The sequence below is a fragment of the Anoplopoma fimbria genome, chromosome 12 (genome assembly GCF_027596085.1).
Source record: "Anoplopoma fimbria isolate UVic2021 breed Golden Eagle Sablefish chromosome 12, Afim_UVic_2022, whole genome shotgun sequence".
NCBI classification, from domain to species: domain Eukaryota; kingdom Metazoa; phylum Chordata; class Actinopteri; order Perciformes; family Anoplopomatidae; genus Anoplopoma; species Anoplopoma fimbria.
The window spans coordinates 2,635,575-2,650,043 of NC_072460.1; the positions used below are offsets into that span (position 1 = coordinate 2,635,575).

Genomic DNA, 14,469 nt, shown 5'->3' on the forward strand with positions numbered 1-14,469 from the left:
CCTGAAAATGTGGTGGAAGTCGTGCAATATCCACTAAAAAGAAAAAAAATTACAAAATAGTTACCTGGATGTAACTCCAGTTCTGTGAGTATGTACATAGCAAAGGGAATTTACATCCCAAAAACTTCCTTTTCACTCTTCTTATTGAGAAACAACCAAAACATCAATCTTGTTGGTTATTTTATTAAGATCCTTAAATGAAAAAACAACAAGAAGTACAAAAATATCAATGTTCCCCAAAGAAGTAGTCAAGACAATGCATAAAGTTAGACAGTTACTATTTCAAAAAGCAAACTAAAGTTTGTCAACAATGAATGTTATTCAGAGGAAGAAAACAAAAAAGATATTTCAAGATAAAGGCAGCTTGGCCCACAACCACTGGATGTGATATCACTTGCTGCCTGCAAACACTTGATGTTGAAAAAATGGGCTCCAAAAGCACCGAAAGTAAGGCTCATGCAGTACAATATTTTGGTGTTCTGCCGTTTTCTCCCCAACATAAACACGCTCAAGGTTAGTACAGTTTGAAAAACGTAGATTTCTCAGAATCAGGGACATGATCAAGACAACATAAAGAGGTGTAGCAGTTCATGATATTTAGAAATCTGCAGAGCTTAGTTAATATTCCCCTGATGTAGCGTTTGTTTTGTCTTCTGCCCAGAGTAATGTTTGAATGACTGGAACCGAGAAAGGAAACGCAGTGACATGTGACAGTATACTCACTCCTCTCCCTCAGGCCTTGTCCAAAGCTGTGCACCAGTCTGATGAGGCCCCAGAGTAAAACCCCTTTAATCACCAGTGAAATCAAAGCTCCGGTGACGGCTGCTGCCTCCAGGGTGTACGTGCTGTCCTGGTACCATTTCCTTACCAACTGTAGTTAAATCAAACCATTTATTAATGATAAACATGCAAAGTCATACTCATATAACAGCTACAGATAAGATACTTTGAGGAAGTCTCTACTATTTTCACTGAATCCCAAGCTCACCATCTTGATAAAATAGCCCCCAACAAATCCTCTAGTCCCTCCTGTTTGAGTTAGGTCTACTAAAAACTACAGTCCAGCTGTATTAAGAATTAGATGCATGCATAATAGCCAGTCCACCTACAGATTCAGAGAAATTGAAATATTTCAAATCTGGGAAAAATCTGTGGCAGCTAACCTCGTACATCAGGTAACAAAAGAAGGCTAGTTGAGGAAGGTTCTGCACCATGAAGACCCAAACTAAGACCTTGGATTCCTTTAAAACCTGAAAAACAAGATGTTAAAACCATTTAATGCCATCTGTACTGTTAACGATTAAGAATGCATCATGTTTGATATTTTCTGATCAGTTAAAGGTCCCGCTGTGTGAACAGCAGTTTGACTTGTGAAGACAGTCGATGAAGAGTGCTCACCGCAGTAGCCCCAACAGCGGCGGTAAGTAAGGCCCACACCACTCCGAAGCCCAGGACGATGCTGTTAGGAACAGACATGGCCGAGTCCGTCGTTGTGATCAGGATACAAAGACACAACTGAAACACCAACCGCATGTCATTATTGAGGTCAGAAGCTCATTTGACCACTAACTGACCTGAAATGAATGCAACCAAAAAACATGCTATTCTCACTGACATCATTGTTTTGACTCTGCCCGTGTTCATACCTACATGCACACACGCCCTGCATACTATACTGTGACATCTTTAATGACTTACTATGCTAAGAGGTTTTTTTATGAGATTTTACGACAGACTATGCTATGGGCCAAAAACAGTATAGTATGTCATAAAACGTCATAGTACATGTTGTGACATTTTTCAACATACTATACTATGAATTGTTTTACTTTTTAGGCATACTATACAGTTTTTTTGTTTAGTTTTTGTTACAAGCTTTACTATGACAATTGTCCACATACTATCCTTTGACTTTTTTATATCTCTTTTTGACATACTATTCTCTATGATTATTTTTGGATTTTTTTTTTTGACATATTACACTACTTTATATGCTATACTATTTTCCACATGCTTTACTATGACTTTTTTCATCAATTTGTCGACACACTATACATTGACTTATTTATGACTTTTGTCGACAAACTTGACTTGACTTTTTTCTACTTTTTATTATATATTACCCTTTGACTTTTGTTGACTTACCATCCAATGACTATTTTATTACTTTAGTAAAAAATAAATAAATGAAAATACTATACTATGACTTTTCTATGACTTATTTCGGCATGCTATACGATGATATATTTTATTGCTTTTTTTGAAAAACAACATTTTGAAAATGGTTTGACTTTTTCAACATACTGTACTTTGACTTTTTATTATCACCTTTATCATATGAATTTGTCGCCATACTAATCTGACTTTCTTAGGACTTTTTTTTGACAAGATACCCTGTAAAATGTTTTATGACTTCTTGGACATACTCTACTATGACATTTTTCTATGACTCTTTTATTACTTTTTTCAACAAACTACACTTTGATATTTTTTTACTTTTCTCGACAGACTATAATATGACTTTCTTTGTGACTTTTTGGACATACTATACTTTGACATTTTTTAACTTTTTTGGCAAACCATACATGACAAATGTTGTCACATACTGTCCTGTGACTTTTGTCCACATACTTTCCTGTGACTTATTTTTATGGGAGTTTTATGGGTTCCGGGACAGAGGATGTCGTATGTGTACAGATTGTGAAGACGTGTGACAAATTTGTGAATTTGGGCGATACAAAATAAATTGAATTGAATTGAAGGACAAACTATACTATGACATTTATTTTACTTGTCTTGACATACGACTATGACTTTTTTCTGAGTTTTTACCACATACTATACTGTGACTTTTTTTTTAAACTTTTTTGGCAAACCATACTATGACTTTTTCAATTTTTTTCACATAATATCCTGCAATTTATATCGACATACTATACTATGACTTTTTTTTTTTTAACTTTTTCCGCCATACCATACTATGACTTTTTTCAAAATACTATTCTATGACATTTTACTTTTCTTTTCAAACTGTACTATGGCTTTTTTTATGACTTTTTCCACATACTATACTATGACTTTTTTTTTACTTTTCTCGTCATACTATGCTATGACTTTTTTGGGCTTTTTTCGACATACTATACTATGACTTATTTCAACATAATATCCTTGCCTTTTTTTGATTCATTTTTTTTGACATTATACTATGACTTTTTTGGCATACTATAATATGCATTTTGTGGACATACTATCCTATGAGTTTTTCATAACTCTTTAAAACATAGTTTACTATGACGCTTCTTCAACATACCAGCATATGACTTTTTTCAACATACTATACTATGATGTTTTTCAACATACTATACTATGACATCATACTTTTTTCATCACTTTTTTTCGACACATTATAATATATATTTTTTTAACTCTTTTAACATACTATACTATGACTTTTTGGGGGAAATTATTCTGTGAATTTTACTGCGACTTACTATACTAGGACTTTTTCTCACTTTTTCATCATACTATGACTTTTGTTCTTCCTTTTTAACATACTATCCTATGACCTATGTTGACGTACTATTAAGGACTTTCTTTTACTTTATACGACATAATATACTTTGAAATGTTTTTACTTTTTTCGACATACTATATAGGACTTTTTAAAACTTATTTTTACAAACTATACTATGAAACTTTCTTTTGACTTTTTCACATACTATCCTATGAAATATTCTGACATGCTATACTATGATTTTCTTCGACATTTTATACTATGAGTTTTTCATAAAAAACATTTTTAATTCAATAGTAAAATGTGTTCTATGACTTTTTTTAATGCACTATGTTATGAATTGTTAAGGACTTTTTCATCAGACTATAATATGAATTTTTTTGAAATACTACATACACTTTTTGACTTTTTATGACTTTATGACCTTTTATGCATTCATAGTAAATTGACTGTTTTATGATGTAGTATACTATGACATTTGTATGTGTTGTGTATATAAGTACTGAATGGAGGGCAGGAAGTTAACAAACAGGTCTTCTGGTGTGCAGTTGTTTGTGTAGAAGGAGAAGAGCAGCGGTAAATCCGATAATCCGGGAGCTGGATTTCATCTTCCCCAGCTCCACCTGCTACATCCGGTCCGTCAGGAAGTTTGTGATCCACTGACAAGAGGGGGCTGGCCCAGTGACCCGGTGAGTTTGGAGCGGAGGACTTCTGGGATGCTGGTTTTGAACGAAGAGCTTAAGTCCACAAACAAGATCCTTGCATATGTTTCTGGGGAGTCGAGTTGTTGCAGGATGTAGCGCAGTCCCATTGACTGCATCATCCACTGAGCTGTTAACCACACGGTGTTCATCAGGGGTCCTCTGATGTCCAACATCAGCCAACACCAGTCTCTCAAATCATTTTTATGACCGCAGATGTCAGATGACGGGCATGTCGTAATTTAATCCTGTGATAATCCAGGTTTATAATCCTTTTGTCATTCTCCAGCTGCTCTACTAAAGACCATAACAGCTTTAAAATATATATAATTGCCATAGCATATGCAGATAGACAATCAGCACGAAAAATGTAAACATGACAACATGAATCATATTACATTAAAGAAGACCAGAAATGACAAACACTGACAAAAAGCCAAGCAAAAGGATTAGAGACAGGGTTAGCATGCAGTGACTAGTTAGCATTATATTTGGGCCACATGAAATGATTAGGCCAATTACAGTCACAGATAGAATTTTTTTGGTCAGAGCATTTGCTTTATTTATTGTTGTCAGGAAGTAAAGACAATTTCAACAGATAGAATTTCTGAAAACATTACGCACCCTAGCTTTAATCTTTTCATTTTTCTGAAAAACAAATGTGGTTATTGGGGAAAGTGGTAATCCATTGTACAGATTGTACAGGCTATACTGTTGTATGCCAGGAAATCCTGGCTTGGAAATCATTCTTAGCAGGTTTAAGTGTCGATATTTTTAAATAATTCTGGAATTGTTTTTAAATAACGTTGAATTTTGTTTTTGCAAAATCTCACTTAATTTAGTTTTTGAAGCACAGAGTTGAGTATAAGATGACACCGAGGTATTTGCAACTAGAAACCAACTGTAGCTACTCACTTGATACATAAACAATGTTGTTAAGGAGCATCACTTGCTCTTTCTGTTGCCTGTTTTTTTAACATTAAGATGCAAGACAGAATTCTGCAAGCAACTTTGTGACGACCTCCGTTATCTGTGTAATTCTTTACAGTTTATATTTTTGTATCATTCCCGTGCATTTGGACGTCAGCTCCAATTCATGCTGAAGGCATATATTGATGTATAAGCTAAAAAGGAGCAGACGTAAAATAAAGCTTTTTCATTGACACCTTATGATTACGGTTTTCGAGGTAGGATTTGAACCATCATAAGCCGCCAAAAATGTTAATTTCGACATTTTTGTAAGACTGATGTTTTTTACATGTGTAAAGGGCTCTTCTTACGTTGAGAAACACCACACAAGACTGTGCTTATAAGCATTTCCAAATTGCTTCAGTATTACCCTTTGCTTCATCTAAAAAATATTAAGTTTTACTTTTAAAAGTATTAAGTGACCCTGATCATCAACGTTACAAATGTTTGCCGGTCAGCATTTCACTTCGATTTAATTAATGCTTTGAAAGCATTCTTCTGTTCCTTCATTAAAATCTAAATTTACGGGCAATGAGGGTCAAGTCATTATATTATAAAACTTAAAGTTCCTCTCTGGTTTGTTGCTAAATACAAAATCACCTTGTGTTTGACTTGTGTTTATTTTTCTAGTTGATGTTAAAATCACCAAATATATTAACTTCTTTATTTAAAATAATTTTTCATTAGCAAAATGCTCAAACAAGACAACTTTTGCAGAGGGACAGATGAAAAAGCAACATGACACAGGACAAGGGCTGCTGGTGGCGCAGGGTAACACTCTTCTGGCTTTATTTACAGCGTCACAAATGTAAGGGTTCTGTTGACTTTGCAATTGCTGGGTTTCTAGGTCTTTGTCCAGTGTTATTTTATACCGAATATACCAAATGACTTGTGGACAGTGGTTCAGTGCGCTTCATTGATAATGTTTGTGTTTTAGATGTTTTAGATGCTTGTTTAAGAAAGGAGATGCACTTATGACTTCTGGTGACTAGTAGTTCTCTTGAATACCTATGTTGAATACACTTATTGTAAGTCGCTTTGGATGAAAGCGTCTGCTACATGACTGTAATGTAAATGTAATGTAATGTAATATATTTTGTGGGCTTGTAGAAGAGATATTCGGTAACACTCGCTGGCTCTGACTGTAGAGGGTTTCCTCATTTCTAGTGGAATCCGAACATTGCCAGCTCCTCTTCCTCCACGGTTAGATCCACAACTCGCCAGCACCGGTCCCAAGCAGCCGCCTTCTGTGCGATGTAGTCTGCCTGTCGCCAGACCGTTCCCTTTAGTGGCAAGGAGATGTATTTCCTCTCCCCAGGAGTTGGTCGAATATAACTCAAACAGGTAGCAGGAGCAAGGTTAGGCTGACTATCCTTACTTCCGAGGGTAGCAGCATTAAGATGATGTATTGTGTGTTTGCGATCCGGAGTGCTGAGGCTAGTTTACAGGTGTAAACCGTCCTGGGCTTTGGTGAATGTCTGTAAACCTGGGTTTATTGTTGTTTTAGTGGGCACACACAGTTCTTCACAAAAACTAATGTACGATGTCACAGTGTCAATGAGTTCATGCAAATCTGTAGCTGCAAAATCAAAAACACCTCAATCAGGGCAGTCAAAGCAGGCCGTTAACTCCAGTTTAGCCTCCTTGGTCCGTCTTCTCACAGGCTTGACCGCAGGCTTAGTTTGGCAGTTGAACAGACAGCGATGAGCGAGTCCGAAGGGGAACAGAGCAATAAGTGTCCTTTAACGTAGTGTGCTCTGTTAAAGTCAGCTGGAACAGTAAGCGAGGAGTCTGGGTGTTTCTTCCACGTTATTAACAATTCCGAAGAGCGCAGCACAGACGCTGCAATCCGCGGTGCCATCCCATAAGCCTACTTTTATGATTCTATACAACGACATTTTGAATATCATACAATATTATAACTTTTTATGACATTGTTTATGGCATTCTGTAATATGATTTTGTAAATACTTTTATGAGAATATACTATGACATTTTATGTTACTATAATATGTTTTTTTTTTAATTATTGTTTATGACATACTATACTATGACTTTTTCATGACACAAATGCAGTGCCGGTTCGGATCGGGCCCCTTTGTTGGCCCTTGAAAGTGCTTTGTGCATCATTCCTGAGAACTGCTCAACGTTTGGTTGTAACGTCATCCAGCAGCAAACTGGAAATGCATTCCATGAGCCGCTCATCTAGATATCTATAACTTTATATATATATCTAGATGAGATGACTCTATGTATACATTTGTGTCTCTATGTATAGAGATTTAAATATCTCTCTCTCTATATAAATATATATATTTAATTTTTTTTTGGGGGGGGGTTAAAGTTATATATATAAATATGCAAATAGTTGGAACCATGGGTAACAAGCACCACATGAAGGTAAAACATGTCATATGATCTGCACTGTGGAGGCTGTCTTTCACATTTTTGTAAAGAGTAATTCAAATTAACCTGAGCCTGAAGGTCAAAGGTCACCATGGAGAAACACAGGTTCAGCAGGAAGTATTGCACCTGGATGCTATCCAAGGCCCCGCCCACACGGAACGCCATCCTGTTGGGCATCAGGATGAGCAGTATGGTGCAGATGACGTGGATGCCGCCAAAACACATGATGCACACAAAACGAACCTGTGACACAAACAGATCACAGCTAGTAAATCAAATTTGGTTGATTATAAATGACATATATGAAACATCCTTTTATGCAGTTATGAATAGTGATGATACGTTGTACTAATACATTTCAGTCTGGATTAAAGTGATCTACTGACGGAGCGACCGATCGACAAAAACAAAAATAAAAGACATGCAGAATGTGTTTCCTGTGATAAAGCCTAAGGATGATTATTCAGGGAAGGGGTCACTAACCAGCAAACCTTTTACTAAACAGGAGAATCTTGCAAAGAACAGTGACTTGACAGTGATTTTCCATCAGTTCACTTTCACAATATCAAGGCAGATAAAAGGAAGATAATTCAGCATCAGCAAACATCAACAAACAGCGATACTATCCAGCCAGAGATATAAAGATTTACACAACTAGACGTGACTGATACATGCAACAATACCGACATCAAGTGCTGGAACAACAGGATAAGAGTTATAAGGATCTGCTGTATTTATTTATTAATAAAGTGAGATTATTAGCAGTATGAATCTAATCTAATTGTATCTTTATCTTTTACTTTCACTTATCCTGATGTGTGCTGAGAGTAATTAAGCTTCAATAGCTGGAGCGAATGGCTGCTAGTCATTTCCCCGTCTCTAGCACAGTGTGGTTGAGCCGACATGGTCCGTACAATGATCAGGGTCTGGTGTTTTTAAAAGAAGTCAATGGTCTAGACAACTGGTTACAGCTGCTACTGAAAAAAAGAAGAAGAAAACATTAAAACAACCAAATTTATACTGGTGTCCAACTGTCCCCCCCACTATATTTCAAATTGTCCAAATCCAGAGGGATAGTTTAAGGTTAACTTACTTTTGGGACAAAGTGACAGCCATTTATACGATGAGTTTCATATGCTCTTGATTGTTGATGGGCTTCAAATTTTAAGAAATTAGTTGTTTTTTTATTACGTGTCTATATATTCTTCTTATCTTTAAGAAAAAGAAGCAGAGTTTAATGAGTTAAGAATAAGAGGAAGACTAATTGTAATTTTAAGAATTATTCAACAAATATTTTTAATTTTTATTTTCCCATTCTCAAATGTAATACTGTATTTTATGTCTTAATGTCTCACTTGTTTCTAATATATTGGGGCTGGAACTATGAGTTCTCATTTAAACATGTTATATCATGGATTCTTGTTTTTTGTAAAGTCAATAATAAATCAGTATTCAAAAGAATAAGAAACCAGGTCATGAAAACATTTCAGTCGCAAACATTTTAGAGTCAGCACTCTCTGATTTAAATAAACAACAACAACATTATTATTTAAATGATTATTATTTATAAAAAACAGTAGGCGGGGACCTACCAGCAGCTGCTGCTTGTCCTTTGATCCCAGCACAGAGAAGTTGACCACAGATCGAAACATAACCAACAACACGCTGAGTACAAACACCACCAGCTCCTGTGTATTCTCCTGCAACACCCCCGGCTGATGTAGTAGATGCAGAACACTGCATGCATGGGACAGACCATACCATGACCACATACAGCATGAGTCACTTATTACAATAATGTATTCTTTATAACTCTACAATTACTCTGTATATCTGACTGTAACGCCCTTATGATGCAGTGTTCATTCATATGTTATACTAATTATGGTCCTGATACTGGGACGGCATTAGTTCCATTTGCTATATTCTTATGTTGGATTAACGGAGGCAGATGACAAATATTAACAATTTATTTATCGTTATGATCTTTTCTCTTTTCAATATGTAACATAATTTAAAAAATGCTGATTATAAGCAACCAAAGCCCAAAGTTTTTCTTAACTTAATCTGATCAGTATTATTCATTTAAACTCAATTATTGCATTAACTACTCTGCCCACTGTGCGCTGTTAGCTTTGGTCGGCTGGAAGGCGGGGGAAAGTCTTTAGTAAATATATTTGCATGCACACTTTCCTGTTTTTCATGGTTATTACTCAAACTAACTACTAGTGTTTCAAGATAACAAGTCACAGCTTTGACATATAATTAGTAAAGTATTACCTTGAAAGTAGGATGAATTTCTGCATTATAATATGGTAATTACCAATTTTGACTTTTCAAGAATTTTCATGCGATTTTGAAGGTTATACAAAGATAGTAGCTTATAATATTATAAAAAAAAAAAACCAACATATATTACCTCATGAGTATCATGTTCTGTGTAACCAAAACTGGTTTAAGTTACCTAAATGTGAGTATTACTGTATGATAATTCACTGAATAGTTTGGGACTATGAATCAGATGAAGACATTTTAAGATGTTACAATGGGTTTTGCGAAATTGCCTCATTTCCTTCACAGGTTTCATCACATGATTACCAGAAAGACATCTGCTTCCTGCAGAAGATTAACAGTGCAGCAGTCACAGTTCAGTGAAGACGACTTCCTAAAGACTGATTGTATTTGGATTTCTTCCTTGCAATGGAGTCATTGTATTCATTGTACTCACATATTCCAACCAACTGGATGAGAGATACAGTTAAGTTTTCCTCATCATACAAGTCAGTGTCTATGGCCTGCTTGGAGATGCTGTACAGGGTCAGGCCAAGCAGGGCCAGCAGAGACGCTATGGTGAAGCAGAAGTAGAGCTTGAGCAGACGGGGCAGCTCTGACCAGGGCTTCACCTACAAGAGGGTGGAGGTGGAGAGGACAAAGACCGTGAAACAACATGGGATGACAACAAAACTCATTGGAACAAGTGTCTGCAAATCCATTTTCACAAGTAGGAAAATGTTAACACAGTATGGCTGAAGGACTGGGATTTCTGGGACAAAAGCTCTTCAATAGTTTGTAATGAAGTAAATGATTATTTAGATGACATTTGAACCCATTATTAAACCCACACAATTTGTTTCAGTTTCCCTCGATTTCATAACACTTAAAAAAAATCTAGAGCCCTGCTTATTTTATCCTGCAGCAGCTCACCGGTCCACATGGTGTCGTGATCAAATCCTGGTGTCTTGGCCTCAGGTTTGGAGACGGAAGATCAGGGCTTCCCTCTGGTTGCCTGGAAATCTGGTTGCCCAGCAAAAAACTGCAGTGTAAAAAAAAAAAAGGTTCACTTTATATTTTTATATATACTGTATATATATATGAATACAGTAGGCCTTTTTGACTGCAGACATTGTGAGTTGTAGCAGAAAAAGCAACAGTGTTAAAAAATGAACAATGGTTCTATTCAACTAGAATGCCCCAGTTAACCATGACAGTGTTACAGGGTTCATCAATTACATTTTTTACACGTGCTTTTCCTTCTGTGGCATGTCAAAATGTTTTCTCTAAAAATGCCTATGAAAAATTGGACAAATAAGGAAATATAAAGAAATGTCCTTGTGAAACAGCGTGTTCAGTAAGTACAGGCCAGATGACTAAAAAGATCTAAAAAACTGCTTTAAATGGACCTTTGTTATAAAGTAAGTGTCACACTGTGTACACCGACAGCTGACTAAATTCCAGGACTTAAAACACCCAAAGCAGGTTAAATAAAAAAGGGTCATTAGGCCCAGTGAGCACTAGACGGGATTTAGACGTCTAAATCTGGTCTAAAACTGGTTGAAATCGGGTCTAAACGTCTATAGACGTCTTTTAGCCGTCTTTTCAACCGGCTAATGATTTGCAATAGTGCATTTGTAACCCTCTACATTGTGCTAATAATGTTATATCATCATTTTAGATTAACTATGAAACCACATCCACATTTCTCAGTTGAAAGCCAATATTGAAAATCACGTCTAAATGTGGTCTAAACGTGAATGTCTAATAGACGTCTACAAATAGACGTTGAATAAACTTTCACTTTTGAACCACTATTAGACGTCTAATAGACAGAAAAATGCTCACTGGGGCGGAGCAAAGACTAAACACACAAGAGAGAAAGAGTAATGAGGGAGGGGTTAAACCAATCACAGCAGGCTAGGTAATAACACAGGCAGGCAGAAACACACAGAGGCAGGACGTGAAGCTACCTGAAACAAGAAATAAGGTGAGTACTCAATAAACGCTGTGTCTGCAGTGCACAAGGATTTCAAGTATATTTGAAAAGTCCACACTGCCTTACTGAGCACGGGGAGCTACAACAGCCAAGGCTCAGTCTGGAGAATCCTGAAAGTGATCCTGCTGTGAAACCAGAGGGAATGTGGATCTACATAAGAGTCAGCTTTTCACATGAATGTTCTTGTTTTGTCACGTGTACAGTCAGTAATGACAGACCCATGACTGATGTAGAGCGTGGCAAGATGGACAGTTTGGAAATAAAGTGAATTCACCACAGTGCTTCATTAAAGCAGCACTTTAATATTCAGCTTTGGGGAAAGAATCACAATAAAGGTGTTTTTGTGTGTGTAAGGCCAGATTGAAAATATTACAAAAATAAAGATTTGAATGAAATGGACAAACGTTTAAAGGTTATTCAATAACATAATGAATGGCAAGAAATCTATTAATCTATTCATGCAGGCAGACCAAAAATCATAATGTGTGTGCTGAATATGTTAGTATTGTCTTTAATAACTTAAGGTAACATCATTTCATCATTGACATTCCAATGATTTTTCTTACTAACTTACTTTTTCCTCGTGCACTAAAAAAATCACTTCTTTATCATCAGATCTAGACTAAAATGTCTATTTAATAAATTCACTTATGCCACATTTCTCCATGACTTTTACCAGCTCCACCTAGAGACAGTCAGCAGATGAACCAAAGACTGTGAGATTCAGTTTATGATAATAATCATAAACCTTTTTGAAGTTGTATCACAGTTTGCACCAACTACCTCTAATGTTTCTAGATATCATAACAGAGCATGCCATAACATGTCCTCATGACGCAAACGAGGAAATAGATGAAACCATAACCTGTAAGGGTGAATACATAACTCCACAAACGCTCCACTGACCTCTGCTCGTCCATTCCCCTGCCGGCCTGTGGGACTATGTTATCACACTCCTGTTGCTGTCACCTCCCACTGAAAAAAAGTTTCATATTTCACAATAAACACAATGTGTCAACAGGAACAAAAGCTCGTTGTTCTTCTGCTTTTTTCATTTCTTCTTCGCCTTTGAGCTGGTGTGCTGGTGGCGCTGCTGCTCTCTGGAGGACGGAGAGGCTTCTTTTACACAATACAATGAGATGAATAGTGACATAATTCAATATTTATCAGAACTAAACATTAGAATGAATCCAAATCTTGCTTTTCAGTAAATGCAAGAATTTACTGAAATTTCAGTCCACTTTTCAAGTCTTTTTTTTTCAAGTTTCATAGTAAGCCTCTAAAATAATAATTTAAATGAATTCCACAAATCATGCATTAAATACCCTACTATCACTGTGAAGGGTTCTTTAGTTTTTGACTGCACTAATTGGAAAGTTGGAGTCACATTGATAAGTTTTTTTTATTATTTTATCCCAGTGCTGGAGTAAAAGGGAAACTCAGCTCTGCTCCCAGCAGACCACATGACACATGACAATAAAAACACTGTGCAATAATAGTTAAAATAGTTTTTTTCTGTCTGTAAATATTATATTTCAGTTATTGTGTTTTTCTACTGTTTTTATTGCTTATTTATAATACTTGTTTTTTTATTTTTCATTTTTTTATTTTTATCTTGTCTTTATTTACTATGTCTCTTGTGTGCACTTTACTCTCTGCTGCTGTAAGCCTGCTAATTTCCCTGCTGCGGGACTAATAAAGGATTATCTTATCTTATCTTATCTTATCTTATCTTATCTATAGCACATATGTTGAACACACAGAGATCAGTTAACAAGTTGGGGGCAGTTCTATTTTTCACCCTGTAAAAGCAGCCGTATGATGTGTTATGTGGCTCTGGAAGAGTAAAGTGTGGTAAACATTGTCTTGGGAGACTTTAAATTATTAATAGACCTGTATTACAAACCAGGGGTTCAGAGAGGGGGGGCTTTAGCAGGCAGGGTCTAAAGATGGTTCTGGTTGTTGGAGAGTTCCAGTGTTTTTGGAGCATTAACCCAAAACAGACAGACTATCTTCTGCTGCCTTGCCTGCCCATTAAAACAAATCTGTATCTTACAAATCAACCAAACTTTATGAAAGTGCAACCCTGAATCACTGCTGTGCTTCAATGATAACGCATCCTCAGTGTTTGTCTCCCTCCAGTGGTCACAGTGGGAAACTACAACTCCTATAACATGTTTTACAGTACTATTTGGTTATAATAACTGGATATAATTAATAATACAAATACAATATGCACCAATTAACACCAATTAATAAGCCAACCATATTAATGCAGTTACTCATTGTATTAAAGTCAGTTATACAGAACCAGTCAAAAGTTTGTTCACACCTTCTCATTCAACTACTTTGAATAATCTAAAATATAAAACATATTCTGGTTTGTTGAGCATTTGTTTGTTTACCACATAATTCCATATGTGTTCCTTCATAGTTTGGATGTCTTCAATATTAATCTACAATGTAGAAAATAAAGAAAAACCATTGAATGAGAAGTGTCCAAACTTGTGACTGGTACTGTAGGTGTAGTAGTGCAGTTACATGTATTATTTTGCAGCAGAACTGCAATCTATGTTGTGTAAATATAACTGTTGTCCATAGACATGAAT

The 14,469-nt window shown here is 36.1% G+C and overlaps 1 protein-coding gene across 4 annotated transcripts; it reads right to left on the minus strand.

Moving 5' to 3' along the window:
* Positions 1-206: 206 nt before the first annotated feature.
* Positions 207-12,921, minus strand: LOC129099823 (uncharacterized). Of its 4 annotated transcripts, XM_054609215.1 has the most exons (9): positions 12,767-12,915; positions 11,927-11,985; positions 10,795-10,903; positions 10,319-10,493; positions 9,183-9,327; positions 7,657-7,833; positions 1,399-1,515; positions 1,164-1,250; positions 504-871 (listed from the first exon to the last, which is right to left on the minus strand). In XM_054609215.1, the coding sequence occupies exons 5-9, from the start codon at positions 9,240-9,242 to the stop codon at positions 515-517; spliced, it is 798 nt and encodes a 265-aa protein (XP_054465190.1). In that variant the 5' UTR covers positions 9,243-9,327; positions 10,319-10,493; positions 10,795-10,903; positions 11,927-11,985; positions 12,767-12,915; the 3' UTR covers positions 504-514. The 4 variants fall into 4 exon arrangements, with proteins under 4 accessions (XP_054465192.1, XP_054465190.1, XP_054465189.1 ...); XM_054609214.1 differs by lacking the exon at positions 11,927-11,985 and having other exon boundaries at positions 12,767-12,921; XM_054609217.1 differs by lacking the exons at positions 10,319-10,493; positions 10,795-10,903; positions 11,927-11,985; positions 12,767-12,915 and adding an exon at positions 207-410 and having other exon boundaries at positions 724-871; positions 9,183-9,587.
* Positions 12,922-14,469: the final 1,548 nt, after the last annotated feature.